Below are 18180 nucleotides of genomic sequence, written 5' to 3'. Positions count from 1 at the left end.
TTACCAGCTGCAACCTTTAAGTGATGCTTTCATCAATTTATCAAAGATCAAATATATTACTTTAAGATGGGCCATTCTGCATGAGTATTTTTACTTTTAGTACTTTATATGTTGCATATTTTGATGGCAAAACATTTGTACTTTTGCTGAAGTCAAATTTTGAATGAAGGACTTTTACTTGTAACTGAGTATTTCTACACTGTGCTATTGCTATTTTACCAAAGCAAGTGATCTGAGTCCGACTTCCAACACTGATTAAATTACAATGAAAAAAATTAATAAAATACCCCTTTGGAATTTTGAATGTGTCTTCTATTTATCACACTGCCCCCTTGTGGCTTATATATCTATGGAGAAAGGTACAAGGGGGAGATAAGTGCTAAGTCAGCTGGTACAACACAGCATCATCAGGACTGACCACTTCCCTCATGCAAGGTAAAGGTTTGAAGCTAGCTCTCGCCATCTAGTGGCAGGAAAAGACATTACCCCTTTGTCCACCAAAATCAAGAGACAGATCCAGGTGACAAGTTGTCACATTTACTTTTATTGTAAAGGTGATATTATTCCAAAATATTAATATGTTAGAGGAACAGAGATAAAGAAAAGGAGGAGAAGACACCTAGAAAACATCTACACAAGACTTTGGTAAGAATCTTGGGACACATTCTTATCAAAAAATTCCACAGCAAAAAAATAACAAAATCTTCTAATAATGCTCAAAATCATATAGATCTCAATCGTGGTGAATCTACATGTACAACAATATAGCTGGGTAAAAAGCCAACTGGGCATTTTGTGTCCTAGAAACAACTGAACAATTGAAGGCATATAAAACACTGGAATGGCTGGGCACCTGTGCTTTAAAGTCTGGAGTATACTGTACTACTGAAGGATACCACAAGATATAACAGTTCTTTATCTTATTATTAAATCAATTTATATTTCATAATTATATTTTTCAAGATATATTATACCACAACAAGTTTACAGTAATCTTGCAAAAGAGTCATCTGCGTACAAGAGCTCGTTTGAAAGCACAGAAGAATCGGCCGAGTTTAAATCCAGAGTCTTCCAGTTCATCCTCTCTCGATGACAACTGACCTGAGCTCAGGATTTAACCCAGACAGATTCAAGCATGCGCCATTACAGCCCTAAACAGAGTGCATTGGATCATTGTGCGACAGTGTGCCATGCCCTGTCCTGTTCCCAGCCTCACCGTCCCCCCCCTCCCTCCCTTCCACGCCACCCCGTTCCCCTACTGCTTCCTAGCAGGGGTGCACGTTACAAGCCCTGATCTCCTTCCTGTCCTTGCAGCTGGAAAGCTGGGCAGTCTTAAACCTTTGCTTCACTGTCATGAGCCGCTCTTGAATACCTCCACCGCACAGCTTGGTACATTCCGTCCAACTCGACCACGGCCTCATTTTACACCCTGAAGACGAAAATCAAGAAAAAGGAAAAGAAAGAGACCATCAGAATTTTTTTAATTTTCTGTGTTGCGTACTGATGAGGGTGAATACCAACCTGGATGCTCCGAAGCGACCTCAGCTCTGCCCTGTTTGCTCCTCCTCTTCTCCCGCTGTTCCTTGCGGCGTTTCTTCTCGTCACTGTTGGCTTGTCCCCGGTTGCACTTCCTGATCTTACACTTCTTCCTCTGGATGGTTTCAGGACACGTGTCTCCTCCAAACTGCGGCTCCAGCTTCACCATGCGTGTTCGGATCGTGTGACCCTTCCCACAGGACTTGTTGCACTCTGACCACTCGGTCCACTCTGACATGACACAGTTTATGGCTGAGGAGAAAGAATTGTGGTTTAGAGGAAGTTGTGACAGAGCAGAAAACTGATGAGAAGGACGATAGAGTTTGATTCAATGCTCTGTGTACTCTAAGTCATGGATTATATATGAGTCCAAAGGGAATACAGTGACACCACAGAGAATACTCCTCTGGTTTGCCAGAGGGTGTGATTTGTTTCACATGGCTCTGATGTTGCATCCTCACCATTGCTGTAACTGATACACTCTGACATGAAAAATAAATACATACAGTATATATTAACAACTGTAAGTCCACAAACAACAACATGGATTTATACATAAATTAGAATCCTTGTGGGGGACGCTGTGATAAATTAGGTTTCTCCTGGTAGGTTCATGTTTTGGCTGGTTTGGCAACAGTTTATGTTGCTTCAAGTGTCATTTATCTAATGAAAGCAGGATAAAAAAAGCCAGAGCATTTCATCTATAATAAAGTGTGTATAGCTTTAAAATATGCCTCTGCTTCAGGCAGTTTTTGACAACCACACAGCTCGACATGGAATATCTGTTACATAATTTAACAGAGAAAAACAAACGGTGGATTAAAAAGTACAATGGATCCTGGCTTTTTGAAGCCAGTTGTAATATCTGATTTTAAAAATCCTGCACATGTGGAAAATAAACTTAGGGAAAAATATTTAATAGAGACACTGGCTCAGTTTAATTCAAAATATGACTATTGTGAATTTGATTCTGGTCTTGTGAACAGCATATTCTGTTTAGATATTCCAAATCATTAAGACATGTGGGATATGTTGGTATTATTCAGCTTTTAGGAGCATTCTTTGGACATGTATACAGCACATTTAGAATATGCATCTCAACTGTGGTTTTACTGCAGTTTGCGACACACGGCCTCTTGCCTGTTCACACCAGCTCTGGTTGACGTCATGTATATGCTGTACACAAACCAATTAGCCAACAGTTTCTAAGGCTGTGGAGTAGAGATGCATGCCCAAAAGAAAAGCCCACATTTCTGGCTGAAAGAGGAAACACGCCTACTTTAAAACATTATGAAAGACTTGGATATCAACAGGGTTTAAGATAGGTGCAGATATCACAGTTCATTTATTCATTCATTTTCTGTAACAGCTTATCCTGTTAGGGGTCATGGGGGGGGGGGGGGCTATCCCAGCTGACACTGGGTGAGAGGTGGGGTACACCCTGGACAGGTCACCAGACTATCACATGGCTGACACACACATAGACAGACAACCATTCACACTCGCATTCACACCTACGGGCAATTTAGAGTCACCAATTAACCTGCATGTCTTTGGACTGTGGGAGGAAGCTGGAGTACCCTGAGAAAGCCCACACTGGCACAGGGAGAACATGTAAACTTCACACAGAAGGGCTGTGCAGAGTTTGCATTTGTGTGCAGTGCTGACCTTTATAAGAAGATGGTTAAAGGAAAGAAAGAGGAGACTGTGTTTGCATGATCCAACAAGTTCACCACCAGTTGAAGTTGACGTGATACACAAAATGTCAGGGAACGTTTACTGAAGGTTGAACGACTGAATTAAACAGGAATATTTCTGGAATATGCATTTCCATTAGCCATGCAAACAGCTTAGCAGGAACGTTATCTTTTTAAGAATAAGGGCAAAAGGCAGAATATTTTGTGCATGTTAATGTAGTTATTGTTTCTACATTACCTCAGACACATTGTAATAAATTCCACTGAGGTCTTACAGCTCTGAATAACCTCAAAATCTTTGCTTATTTTCATCACATTTTTTTATAATCCCTTCCTAATCTTAGACCTCTCATTAAGACTTTCCAAGTCATGTTTCATGCACTACTGCAAATCCTCTACAGCACTTTGCAGGAGTTTTAATTTAAGCTTAAATATGAATACAGCACATGAACTCATCTGTTTCTTCTCATATACACCAGCAAGCACCAAATTACTGTAAATTTAGATCAGGTACACAGCACAGAGGTAGTTGACCTTCTTTCTCTTCACTGTGCAACCCCCATCAGTAGTGTATGTAACCGCATCAAGGCACCAGGTTGCATAACAAAGATGAAATTATCATACATTTCCATAAATTATATATGTACAGTATGTGGGTGTGCAGACAGAAATACTTACGACACTCTGGTAGCATGCACTTCTCCACCTGTTCTAACTCCTCCGTACACTCTCCCAGCTCCACGGGGGACTTGAGCACACGCTGTCGTGTCCTTGTACCCTTCCCGCAAGTCACGCTGCAGTCACTCCAGTCAGACCATGGAGTCAGCATGCAGGGGATGGTGTCTGTGCAAAACAGCAGTCAGTCAGTAACACATAGCTCTAGTGTTCAGATGTGTAAAAAAAGTAGAACAGCATCTGGCAATTTTTTTATGGAAGGAAAAGCTGATTTGAAAGGTTTGTTTTTCTGATTTTTATTGTTTAGGAGTTAAATCAGAAAGAAAATCCTGCTTGATTAAAGTTCAGAGAGTTGCTATGGGAAAACTAAAAGTAAGACTGTCTCATCATCAGTGCTCCTCACATGGATCTAGGCTACCAGCCCCTTGTATCCAGCTGCTTAATGAGACAAAAGTGTTAGAGGTGTCAGGATAGGATAGATAGAGAAGTGGATGTCTATGGACGACCATACTGAAACCTCGAGTCTGGTATTTTGGCCTTCATCATTTTAGTTTTTTAGAGCCAGAAGCGACCATATTTTAAGGGTGGAGCTGTGGAGAAGCAAGAAGTGGATCTGACTGAGAGCCTGAGGACACAAGGCACAGCACTGTAGTAGCAACTTGTCAATCACAAAGTAGCCACATCCTAAAGCCTACCCTCATTTATCGTCTGATGTCGTCTAAATGGGAGCGTAATTTACAAAATGAACATTGTATTGTATGTTGTATTGAAGAGGACTTGAAAATGTTTACTGAGGTAACCACTCCAGTGAGAAGTGAGGTGTCACAAGTCTATTTTCCCATAGAGTTGTATTCAATCTGATTCATGTTGCAGCCAGTGGGGTTGCCCCCTGCTGGCCATTAGAAAGAATGCAGGTTTAAGGCACTTGTGCATTGACCCAGAGGCTACATCCCCTTCTTTTATACAGCCTGTGGTCAGGGTAGTCCTGAAAATGCTGCTACTCACGACATTCTGGCATCATGCACTTCTCCACTTCTAACACCTCTGCTCCACAAATAGAGCCGTCTGCGGGAGGCATCTTCACCATGCGCTCTCTCCTCTTCATGCCAAGACCACAAGTGGCACTGCACACATCCCATTCAGCCCATTCTGTCACCAGACAACTGCTGGGAGCTGAGGCCAAGAGGGAAAGAGAAGGTACAGTAAACCTACAGTGATACTTAGATTAGCTCTATAGAATGATATGATATAGAAGAAGCTCTCAGCAGGTCAGTTTGACAAGTGGAAAGGAAAAGGGAAAACTCACAGCATTCCTCGTTGACCACACAGTTTTCAGTCTCCTCTGTGGGCAGGGTGCAGACTGAGCCATCATCTGGGAACTGCTTCACATAACGCTCCCGGGAACGTGTGCCCATCCCACAGGTCAGACTACAGGGAGACCAGGTGATCCACTCAGACATCATACAGGTGGAAGCATCTATAAAGCCGAACAAAGAGACAGAGGTGGTCAGAGAGGTCAGTGATTGGGTAAATGACAAAAGATTTAAGGCAAAGTAAACTCAGATTCTGAAATTGGCAGTTTAATAGCTGTTAATAATGTATGTTGTCTTGGCACTAGCTATTACAGAGGTCATCAAAATTATGTTTCTTTGCCTAAATGTCATTATCTATGTTTCCTAGTTGCCCTGTTTGCTCACAGAGAAAGACAGTTCAAACAGGGATCGCTGCTCCACCTGAGCATCTCCTTTGATGTGCGATTGACAGTGATTAACAACCAAAGGCCATTGAAAACATGTACGTTTTAAGATTTGTCTTGAAAGTGTCAATGGAGGGGGAGCATTTGATTGAGAGTGGAAGGCTATTCCAGAGCTTTGGAGCAGCAACTGCAAAGGCAGGATCTTGCCCACCAGCTTCAATCACTAGACAGTTAAAAGACATGATTGTTCTGAGGATCCAAGAGGTCGGGAGCTGGAGTGCGGGCAGAGCATTTCAGCAGTATACTGCCAGCCAATGTATGGCTTTAAAAACAAATAAATGAACCTTGAAAATCAATCCTGTATTTGATAGGTAGCCAGTGCAGGGATGCTAGCACTGGTGTAACGCTGTCTCTTTTTCTAGCATCAGTGAGGAGTCTCACCGCAGCATTCTTCCCAAGCTGCAAGCGAGACACCAGATCTGTGTGCTAGGTACCCCAACAGAAGGGGTACCAAAAACGGTAACGTTTAGGAACAGTTCCATCTGTACCATCCACAACTTTTCACAGTGGAAACGGAAAAAAAAGTGTACCGAACTGAACTGTACCGTACCGTACTGTTCGGTGGAAACGGAGCTAAAGATGACTAGCCAACACCCAGGTACAGAGAGTAGCAACAGTCGAACCTTGAGGAGATGAATGCAGTGGTTACACTTTTCATGTCATTGTGAGAGATGTGATTAACACAAACAACTTTTTCATTTGGTTCCTTGTTGGGTTGAACTTAAACTGCTCTGGAGTGTTTACAGCCCTCGTTGTTGGGAGCTCACTGCAGTGTCATGTACAGTTTGCGGCTCTGAGATCCCTTTGTTACCTTTATAGTGTGTGCCGTGTTTGTGTGTTGCTATACTTTGCCGTTTACGTCATGGTCATAGATTTTATTTGCATCTAACTGAAATGCCCATATTGTCCTGGCATTTGGAAAAACCAGCGCAATTCTAACTCGAAACAAAGGCATAAATTGTTCTTGCAGAAAATACATATAGATGCCCGTCTCTTATCTAAAGATAATGGCTCAAACACACAATAACACTTAATTGACAAAGACAACGGCGACTTGCTTTGCTTTGCTGCTGGTTTCTTGTGTAATTATGTGAGCCTCTGCATTTTATAGTCCCTACGAGAGTTAAAGTGGCGATACACAAATGCATCACAGTAATTAAATGTATAATATAAAACTGATAAGAGGTTTGTTATTTAATTATTCAGGATGGTTTATTTATTGTTACAGCCCAGAGCAATAAACTCAGCTTTAGAGAGACTATAAGTTAAGACATTAGGGTGACTGAATTGTAAAGAGAGGTTCGATTTTTGGGTCTAGGAGCGCAAGGGAAGTAACTTTTCTTACGATTAACTACACAATCTCAGCAAATTAGAGTGCAGGAAAGAAGTTAGGGTGTACTGTGTGTTTCTTTTCTAAACATTACCACTATTACCTGAGATACAGAGGATCGTATGCATGGTTTCATTACAAGCAGGCCTGATTAGTTCTTGCATGACTTGCAAAAAGTCTATAAATCCATCGTAGTTTCTACAAAAAGCTCACACCATCCACATTCTTCAGTTCTCACACTGTCCTCCAGTTAGTTTTAGGATGGATCCCATTACTTGTCTATAAATCTAATATAATATTCACAGACTTGCCCGCTGGGCTTCCAAATGAGTCCCTGATGGAGCCGTCCGATCTTTCTCTCCACTGTTCAATGCACCAAACAGAGAGAGACAAAACAGAAACCGACAGTGAAGCTGCCTTCGGGAACAGTCTACCTTCAGATCTGAGGACAGAAAATCAGGCTTTCAAGTGACTGCTAATGAACTCACCATCACCAGCACTGCCCTCATTATAAATCACTTTTGCTGGATTTGAAGTTAATCAGCATTATCTTTTTCCCTTTTTAGTATAAAGGTGAATATGGACATCACTTTGAGCTGCATTTCTCGTATCAAAGTTTCTATATAACTAATAATAATAACGTAAACACTGGATGACAGTAAAATGGATTTGAAACAGTTTAGTGAATCCAAACAGCTCATTAGTTTATTCTGAATGTTCTTGTGCTTCGTGTGCTCGTAGTCCTCATATGTTTGAACATCGCTGAAACAATACTCTTGCAAACATGAGGAGGTGCTAAATGTAAATGTAGGCTCATTAAAAATGTCCAGGTTCCACACCACGCAAATCAACACACCTTCGTTCTTGTCAAAATAAATTTGTAGCTGTTTGTTTTCAAACATAGGAGACAAACAGGGAATGGAAAAAAAGATAAGTCTTAGATGTAGGGCATCATCCAGTCTCAATTCTGCCTGTCATTTTAGATCAGTGAACACAAGCAACTCTAATGGACGACACCAGCAGCTCTGCTTCACTTTTGTAAAACGTATAAAAGTAAGTAGTTCCACCAGCAAGAAGGACATTAGTGAAGTAAGAAGTTAATATTCCAGTTTAGCTGAGGATAAATGGAAGAACCATTTCCTGTTTTTAAAAAAAGCTTGTTGCATATTTTTACACAGAAGACAATTACACCCAGTGAGATCAGTTAATGACACGGTTAGAGTCAGCGGCAACATGAGCAGGAATGAAAGGTAAAGTCAAGAAGCAGTGCAACAAGCTGCTGCTGCAGAATCCAACCATTAGCCAGGGTTCAGGATTTATATCCAGAAGAACAAATGAAAGACAGCATCGGGCCGGCTCAGGCAACACACAACACAGCTGTGCTCCATTGACTCTGATGCAATCGTTTCAGATTTCCTTCATTTTCAGGCTGGTTTTGTGGAATTGGAGCTAAATGTTGTGTCTGGGGCACGTCGTGTATTAATGATACTCATTACCTGGAGAGGTTGGAGAAAGATATACGTTTCTTCCCTGTTCCAAAACCAAAATCAAACCCTGAAAAGTGCAGGGTTACCTAGCTAGCTACTTAAGATATAGCCTACTGAATGTATACACATGCTGCTTTTGCTTTTTAATGATTATAACAGTGAAACAAAGACCGACCCTGCTGTACAGTAACCAGTGAAGGGAAGCAGGGAAACTTTGCTGATATTCAACCAGCTGTGTGTCATCGCAGTGTGCGCTGATGAACGTTGTTCGACTTCCCCCAGAAGTCCGGGTGCTGGCAGCAGCACGGGGACAAAGGCAAACTCCGTTCATCTGCACACACTGCGATGCCACACAGCTGGTTCAATATCAAGGAAGTTTCCCTTTATATTCATTAACTTCTGTGTCGATCAGCAGTGATATGGTGGTTCACTGTTACACTGTGATCTGTAGCCTATAGTATGAAAGATTTATAGAATAATGGCTGACTTTTTGCCAGACTTCGACTTTGTGGAGGAGGAATTTGATTTTGCAGAGTTTGATGGCCGCCCTTATTTATTTGAGCCAGAATACACTGACGAAGAGCTTCCCCACAGAAGAGGAATGCCTCTGTTGCAAGGAATGGGAGCGGTTGCAGCCTTATTTTCAAGGTCTGGATGTGACCGAGGACGAGACACCTCCACCTGGAGTAACGTTAGTATCCAGCTGGGCTTTATCTAGAGTTCGCGAGATATATTTCGGCCGAGCTTTGGAAAGCAGAGCTAACATGGCAGCACACTGGTAAGGTAAGACAACACGTTTACATGTCGTTTTCTATATGTTCTCTGACATTTATCCTAACGATATGAGGCGGTCTTTGTGGAAAAAAAGCTTGTTTAGTGGACTAACTTTGCACTTGAAGTATGCCCGTTCACTTACATTTTAACAGGTCTGACGCTACTATGTGCCCCGGCTGTATCTAGGCTAACGGCTAACATACTAACTATTATTTTTATGTCACTAGTCACTTGAAACAAATTTAGGACGATAGGAGACAGGTTGAAATAAACCAAAATTTCCCTTTAAATCAAACCATCTCTTCGGGGTCTAATCGCCAAAGACTTTCCACATTCTTATTCATACGTTCACATGTTAATAAATATTCTTTTACCATAAAAACGAGTCTCTCCTAATTGAACTGAAAGTGAAACTTAACTTTGCACTCTTTAAAGCCAGACTCCAATACTAAGGTTCTGCAGTGAAAATGCATGTGTTTAGGAAGTACCGAGCATATAACTGCATACATGAGAATTGGATTATACTGCACACGTTTATGAATGGATGTTTTGATATAGTTTTGCTGTTGTTAAGAGAGGTCCCCAGAGTAATCAGTAAAGCAATATGTTGGCATTTAGCATGGAGACATGCAAGTTTTCTTTGGGGATTCAAGGTAACACGGCATGACTAACTGATTTACTATGTGGTCATTTTGCAGGTGAAGTGTTCCTTTAAATATCACCGCTGCTGTTGGGACTCATCAGATTGTGATGGGCATCAAATCATGCTTTTCACACCCTGTCTCTACCTCTATTCCCCTGCACCCACTTGTCCTGCCATTCTCTAATGTGAAAGTCAAATGAAATGGTAAATAAATGAATTATTTGGAGGTTTAAAAAATGGACTAATAAAGGGAATAGGACAATGGGTCCAGCAGCATTTCAGCTTGGGTGTTCAGGTGAAGCAGCAGAGGGTAAATATCAGGACAGTGCCATATTTTCCTGTTGCACTGGATCTGTACTCCAGCTCAGTGGATTTGAAATGAAACAGTGGTTGTGAGGTTAAAATGCCAACTTTCAGCTTTAATTTCAGGGTGCTTATATCCACATCAGACGAACCATGTAGGAATTACAGCCCGTTTTATACATAGTCTCTCCACGATGTTATTTTCGTGCCATTGATAATGTGTGTAGGCAGTCAGCCAGGCTACGCTGAAGAAGGACACCAGTGTGCATGTGTTATGTGCACCCACAGGCAGGAGGAAGCAGCAGTTATTTTCTCAGCACAGTTAATTGGAACAAATGAGCGGTTTTATTGTGGCATATTTTATTCTATTTCATTTTCTCCTTTTATTTGCCTGCTTTTATTGAACTGTTAATGCTGAACTGTTCGTTTTCCCCGCCGTGAAGCACTTTGTAGCGTCGTTTTAAGAGATGTTATATAAATAAATTTAACCATGTTATCATAAGTAAGCATCTTTAAATTTCTGCAAATTCTGCATTGAAGGTGTAAAACATGACACAAATAATTAACCTCTAAAAGCCCAATCTGTCCGCTATGAATCTGACAATACTAATAGGAAAATCCAACCTATTGATCAACGTTTACGGGTAACCACGTTTGGTTTCCTCAATACGTCATTCAATCATCTATGTGAAATGATTGATATAAATCATCCATACTTGCCATGGACATATTGGTCAAAGGAAACCCAAGGTCAAGGGATCAGTGAAGTCATTACATTAAGCATTAGATAAGACCAAACCGCTGTAATGCAATGAGTGACAGACTGACTGATCTCCAACCTGCTGCCTCTGGAGCCAAGATGATTGAGGTGAGACAGAAAGCTACATTAACAGAGACAATGGAAAAAGTAGAATATAAATCTTGAACAACCAGCAGACATAATGTCTTTTTGTCTTAACATCTTCAAAAATATATTTAATGGCCTCATGCAATTTAACTTCAGTTGCCATAAAATTTAAAAGCCTGCCATAAAGCGCTCTCCTTGCTTCTCCTTCTGCTCTCGATTCATCACTGCAGTAGAATGGTACCTTGTGTATTAACGATGGCCTACGATAATAAAGCTTTTAAACATACCCTCACTTTTTAGAGTGTCAAAACACCAATTAAAGTCATGATTCTAACATTTCTGAAAATGATGCTTGGGAGATGGCAAACTTTTAGAAAACTCTCATTCATTCAGATGTCTTTTGCGTCATCATCTACACGGGCTATACAGTAACCTTCAGTCTTTAGATAGATGCTCACCCTCATCACTGCATCCAGGCCCCATGCAAGGCTCAAAATCCTGGGTGTGTGGGCAGGGCACACTAAGGTCCAACTGGGCCTTCAGCATCCTCTGCCTCATCCGCTTGCCCTTCTCACAAGTGGCCGAGCTGCAGGCGGACCATGGAGACCAGTTGGAGTAGATACACGTCTCAGGGGTGTCGTCTGCAACATGGTGAAGGGAATAAAGATACTGTAATTGCCTAACACTGTAAACTATTTATTTTATTGTGTGGTGTGTGTGTGTGTGTGTGTGTGTGTGTGTCAGAGAGAGAAATGGGAGCAGGATCCAGACCTTCCTCTTTTTCCTCCTGGGCAATATCTGCTACAATGTCATCCACATTGTCCGGCACAATGTTGCACTGTTCGCCCTACAGACACACACACAGTAATGTTATAACACACTTCAACACTCTGTAGGTGCTACATTGCTTCGGTTTGCTGTTTGCTCTGTTTAAATCCCTCTGTCTCTGATAGCGATCAGAGAGAGTGACAGCCGGCAAATGAGAAGCTCAGCGTGAGCTTACAAACTCTCTTAGTTGTGGTTTCCACGCGATTCAAAGTGAGAGACATACCGTAAAAGATTGAAAGTCTATGCATTTTGCAGTTCTGCAAGTGTAAACTGAGTGTGTGGGCATGTGTGTAAGTAAAAGATGAAAGATGGATTGTGGCTCACAGAGTAAACTCCCCACAGCTGCCTCTAGATGCCACTGAAGGACTGCTAAGCTTTTATCCCTTTCATATTTTCAGCCAGTTCCCAGGGAACGTGTTTCACCACCCATCAAATTATAATTAGAAAAAGTTTACATATTTCATAGAGAGTGACATTTAGTACCTGCCATACATTTGTAAATTCACTTTTAATGTGTTGTGTCGTTTTTTATTTCATTTTATCATTGTTTAAAGTCCTTTTAAAAGCTGCATCACAACGCATTTGAGGCATTATGTCATTTATTATTCTTGATATAAATTAGGAATAATTGACACTGGTGATGATTAGCCAAAATGTTACCCATCACCACCCTTCATATCCATTTTTGTAATTATACCCTATCTACTTTGAAGAGGAGTTGTTTGATATACTTTAAACTGAACTGCACTACTGAAAACTGAAAACAGCAGTGCAGTGTCTTAGATGACAAGTTGAATTTTGATGTGAACACTGACGGCATCTCTAAGAAGGCAAACCAACGCCTATTCTTTTTAAGGAAGCTGAAGAGTTCTGATGTAGATAGGACCATCATGAAAATGTTCTATTCTGCTTTTATTAAGTCTGTTCTTTCTTTTAACATTGTCTGTTGGTTTGGTAATCTGAGCCTTAGAAACAAGGACAAGTTATAAAAAATGGGTTGTTAGATCTACTTTTAATAACTTTCAGCATCTGTATGAAGCGAGGGTGACCTCTAAAGCTCGATCGGTAGTCTCAGACTCCCAACATCCCCTCTTTGTTGAGTTTCAGATGCTTCCATCAGGGCTGAAATTTTGCCTTGCTAAATGCAGCACAACATTAAAGATCGTCCTTTGTCCTGTCTGCTATTGCTTTTAATGTCCATGATTTACCCCTGACAGTCAGTACGTTTACATGCAGCTTGAGAAAATAGTAAAAAAAAAAAGTATTGGCTTAGTCCGACTGAAACTGGACTTTTAAATGCATGTAAACAGCTTAGTCCGACTGAAATTGGACTATCTGTAGCTTGACAAACACACCTAGATAGTTTGATTGAAAATCTATTAATAAACTATTGCTGCATGTATCCACATAGTCCAACTGGAGTCGGACTCGGCGTTCTGCACATGCACCACTTTTTCTTTCGCAGGCTTTCACCCGGAAGAAGGAGATGATGTAGCAGCAGTGCAGTAACTCCCAGAAAAACAAACAAATAAACACCATGGCGACCGAGAAGCAAAAGACACAATTCTGGATGGACAAGGAAACTACATTCATGCTCCAACAGCTAAAGGAGCTAAACATTTTGAAGTTTATGGATGGTAGGAAATCGCTTAATGCGGATTTATTTAAAAAAGTTTCTAAAAAAGAACCAAAACTAGTTCAATATGTGCTATATTAAAAAGGACACAGCGCCGCCTATCAATGCGGAGTCAGACGTACTTGGTCAGAAATTCGATTTTCTCTTCTGCATGTATACTCAGACAAGACGAGAAGTCCGACTTGACTGATTAGCCGAGCTATGAGCTTAGCGTGACTACTGCATTCATGTAAACGTACTGAGTGTGTGATACTGGATACTGGGTGTCTGTTTTGTTGTGCTCATGACAACTGTCTGTATCTCAAATTGCCCCTAACTGACATTTTGTAAGATAAAGTATATTTTGGTAAGGTTATATTTTATTTTCGCTCAATCTGGAAAGCAGTAATAAAACTTGTTGACAGGTATCCCAGTGATTTCTTTTCACCTTGTGAAACACTCCTCCCACCCAGACACTACAAATACAGGTAGTACATCCGGCTCTGATCAATTCCTGTATTGATGGACAGGACTGAACTCACCCTCGTACCTGCTGAGCAGTGATAAAGAAAGAGGAAAGGCGTCTCTCCCCTCCACTTTGTCTCTGTTTTTAAAGCTTTTAAAGGCATCTATACTTCACAATGACAGCACATAGTAAAGGATGCCTCTTCTTTTTTATGTTAATCTAATTTGGCTGATTTATTAGTGTAGCATTGAATCAAGAGGGTTAAGAGTGAACTAAGCATTATTTGTGACGAGGAGGTGCAGAGCTGAGCTGGAAGTACTGGAGGATCAACTTACAAATAAAGCAAAGGTATCAGTGACTATGGAAAGAGAAAAACTTGAAGAGAAGCAATCAAAGCAGAACAGACCAAGCAAGGACATTTTCGTTTTAGTATATCATTATGGTTATCAACTGCAAACACTGTGATAGTCTAAATGTCTGCCATTATCTGTTAGAATATTGCCATGATGCAATTGCCTGCATTATGATCATTATCCTACAAAGGCTACAAAGAATCCACATTATGGAAAACAGTCAGACCTTTCTGGCGATGCGTTCCACAACCACCCTGGCCACAGGCGTGATGGCACCCCCTTCAGGATCATAGAAAGGGCTCTGTGGATGATCCAGACTGGTCAGAGGACGGATCTTGTCCTGGGGCTCTATGGGCTTGTTGGGAGACTAAAAGAAGCACACAGAAAGACAAAAAATAAAAAACTCAAAGCCATGGATCTTTGGGATTTCCAAAATAACACACTGTCAGGATTTGTTTGAAAAATACATTACAACGAGCACAAAGTCACTCAAAGTTACACAAAGCGCAAGTCACACAAAGGACAAGTCACAAAGTCGGTGAGCAGCTGCGGAGGAGCGCTGTAGTTTATATGGTAGATGCTCTTATTAGTCAACAGTAAAGGTCTGCCAGCATGGGGTTGATAGAAGCACCACTGCCAGAGGCTGTCTGGAGGCAGAAGACCAGCTCATCCTTCACCCCCCACTGAGGCCAAACAGGAAAAAAAAACTCAGGCAAAGAGCCGTTCTGTTTGTGTTTGTGAGCGAGAGGGAGATAGGAGAAGGGTAATGAGTGGCCACTAATTAAAAGATACAGTAAAAGTAATAGCACAGAGAATGGCTCTCATTACTCTGTTACAGGCCTGTGCCTTTAACAATTTTGTAACAGAGCCAAAGTCCCACCCTACTTCCAGAATAGCCTCCGTTCCACTATCCTCCTCTGCTGCACAATGTATTTTTAGATAGAGGGTTTCTTTCATTGATCTTTCTGGAAGGCTTAAACATGATACGTGTGTGTTCTGCTGTTATCCTCTGCTAAATGGAAAGTGCGGTTTGGGCAAGTTGTTATTTAAAGACAGGGCAATATTTGTTCTGTTGGCATTTAATATCTACATCTTTGAGATTTCAGTTGTGTAAACTCCTGGGAGTCTTTTCATTTTATTGAAAGTCATGTATTTGGAAATAAAGGGCATGAGTATGTACCTGAGATTAAGAGTACTGTGTACTGGGTGTTACAAGCAACTATAACTGGATTAATTTGATCCTGAAGACAACTTAGACACGTGCTGATTCTCAGACAGGTCCTAGAGTTATAAGAAGCCTGTTTTTGATTTGAAAGAGATATGAATCCCAGAAGAAGAGCGATGTCAAGGCCACGGCCGCATTCCTGTCTCTGTCTTTGTGTTTCCCAGTGCTCCCCACTCCTCATGTCTTCCATGCACCCAGTTTATCTGTGTATGTGTCCCTTTGTCTGTTCTTGTCCTGTCATCCACATGGACCCAGTCTACCTTAACACCTGCCAGCAATCGGCTCATCACCTCCCTCTGCTTTCACATCTGCCAATCATCAGCTCATTATCTGGGCTGTAAATCAACCCCGGCTCTTCACCCACTTGTCGGCAGGTTGTAGGCTCTGCTACCCGTCACTGTTGCTACGCTTCAACCCACTTCCCCTGCATTTATCCTGGTTTCTTGTTGTTGCTTGTTTTCCCTTGCTTAATTCTGTCCCCTGTTCCCTGCAGTTCTGTCTGCTCTGGCTCTGGTCCCCGTCTCCTGCTGCCCTGCCCTGGACCCCCACTCTTAACAGCTTCCAGCCCCAGTCACTACCCCAATTTCCCAGTTACCTGCCCAAGCTTCCCCACACCTGCATTTTCTTTTCCCCACGTTCTATGTAAAATCAATGAATGATGCATATGCACAGATTTGATCTTAAATTGTGCATGTGAGACTTGGAACCTTTGCAGGATTCATCAATACCTGCGTACTTCCCCCTTGTTCTGAGGTAAGATGAAAATTTTAGAGTGCCCTAGACCACACGTAAGCCAATACACGCGTAAGCCAATACACACAGAAGCCAACTTGAGTTTTGTGCTGTGATATATTAATAAAGGTGATGAAAAAGCAATTTTAGCAAGTAAACTTCAGATCAATATTCCTGCAGACACAGACACAGACACACACACACACGCACACACACACACACACCTGCCTGCCTGTCTCCCACTCCTTCATGCTGCAAAACAGTCTGTATGCACAGTGAGTATGTGGCTGGATCAAGGTGCTGCTAGAGGTAGGTGGCTTATAATAGGTGTTATAACATCACAGAATTGTCATAAGTCTGCATTATTACCTTTTAACATAAGCCCAACTTTTAATTTTGGTGATCAGGGCTATCCGCTACAACCGCGGCTCATGACATCACCTACCAACCCCTCAGACCCAGTAAGAGGTGGCCTTAGTTTGGAATGTGATGCTACTCGTCAAGTCTCAGTGGCTGATTGGTTTGTGACTTGCACACGGCACTTAGCTCTGATGACCTTATGTGTTCACTGGGGCATTTCCCTATGCTAATTGCAAAGTGCCTGGCAGATGCATCGAATTTAAGATCAAATGCAATTCATTAACGTACTCTGTGGATTTGGCTTGGACTTGGGTTTCAGCGCAGGATTCATAGATTCCACGCAAGTTTCTTCTTTTGCCTTTATTCAACAGGAGAGTTTAAGTGTGAAAGGGGGAGAGAGTGAAAGGACGACATGCAGCTACAGGCTAGATTCAAACCTGCGGCTGCTGCAGCAAGGACGCTGCCTTTGTTCGTGGGATACCTGCTCACCCAACTGAGCTCTTGGGTGATCGATTCCATGTAAGTTTTTTATTGTCCTCTCATTGCTGAGTGCAAGAGCAAATATAAGAGAAAAATGAAAAAACATTCATGCACAAGGTCCACTGTTTCTACTTCATCCCTGTCTCCTCGCCTTTGTATCCTGTGTTTGGAAAGACGGTCCTTTCATAAAACTAGGCTGTCTATCCAGTAGAAGGACACAGACACTTTTGAATCTGGTGTTTTATGACCAGAGAAAACAGAGAAAAATGATTGTGGCATTCTCTTTAGCTCAAGAACAACTATCAAACTGCACAGTGCCACACCGGACCAATAAACGCTTGCACTGGTGGGTGATATAATGCAAACGTTGCCCGTTTGACACAATGGCAGCCAGCTGTTAACAAACAAACTTGTATGGCAGTTAAATGGTGACCTAAAACATGTTTCTGAAAACATCTGAGGTGAGAAATAGACAGGAACAGAATCTTGGTTTATATTTGATCAGCGCTGCCTAGTTTGACCGTTTGATCTCATTTTTACAATACACAAAACAGTATGGCGCCCTTTTCCTGTTCCCACAAACTCTCGCTTTTACAGCTAAACAGGGCACTAAAATATGTTTCTGAAACACTCCAGGTGAGAAACAGGTGGTACAGCACCATAATGTTAGTTTATCTTTGATCAGCCTAGTTATACCGTTCCATTGGAGTTTGGTTGGAGTTAGAGACAGAAAGAGGGGGTGGGTCTGTCTGTTGATCCACTTCTATACTCTTTGTGTCCCACGGTGCCGGCATGGGTGGTGGGCAACATGAAAATGCAGAAGTACAGCCTGTAGTTTGAGCAACAGCCCAATATGTGTTTTGTGTCATAAGCAAAGGTTCACTGGGAGGGGAGCAGGGAGCATCTTAGACTCACAAGTCAGTCTTTAGACGCTTTGCTTAACTAAAGACTGATGACTTTCTCCCTGATTTTGTGTTTAGATGGGCGGATACAATTTCAGAGTTTAAAAAAACTCCCTACGTTGCAGAACCAATAGTAAATCTGCAGGGCGGTCCTTCGGTGGCTCGCTGAAC

General features: G+C 41.7%; 1 protein-coding gene across 1 annotated transcript in view; it reads right to left on the bottom strand.

Annotated features, from left to right (window-relative positions):
* Positions 1-536: 536 nt before the first annotated feature.
* spon1a (spondin 1a) overlaps positions 537-18180 on the bottom strand; it is a 103316-nt gene continuing 85672 nt past the window's right edge. The window contains exons 9-16 of the mRNA XM_050045276.1: positions 14537-14677; positions 11820-11895; positions 11507-11689; positions 5215-5385; positions 4914-5081; positions 3912-4076; positions 1522-1788; positions 537-1429 (exon numbers count right to left, since the gene is read on the bottom strand). Of these exons, the coding sequence (XP_049901233.1) occupies positions 1266-1429; positions 1522-1788; positions 3912-4076; positions 4914-5081; positions 5215-5385; positions 11507-11689; positions 11820-11895; positions 14537-14677 (1335 nt within the window). The 3' untranslated portion in view covers positions 537-1265. The remainder of the gene's footprint in view (positions 1430-1521; positions 1789-3911; positions 4077-4913; positions 5082-5214; positions 5386-11506; positions 11690-11819; positions 11896-14536; positions 14678-18180) is intronic.

The sequence above is a fragment of the Epinephelus moara genome, chromosome 1 (genome assembly GCF_006386435.1).
Source record: "Epinephelus moara isolate mb chromosome 1, YSFRI_EMoa_1.0, whole genome shotgun sequence".
Lineage (NCBI taxonomy): Eukaryota > Metazoa > Chordata > Actinopteri > Perciformes > Serranidae > Epinephelus > Epinephelus moara.
This window is presented reverse-complemented; position numbering and strand designations above follow the sequence as displayed.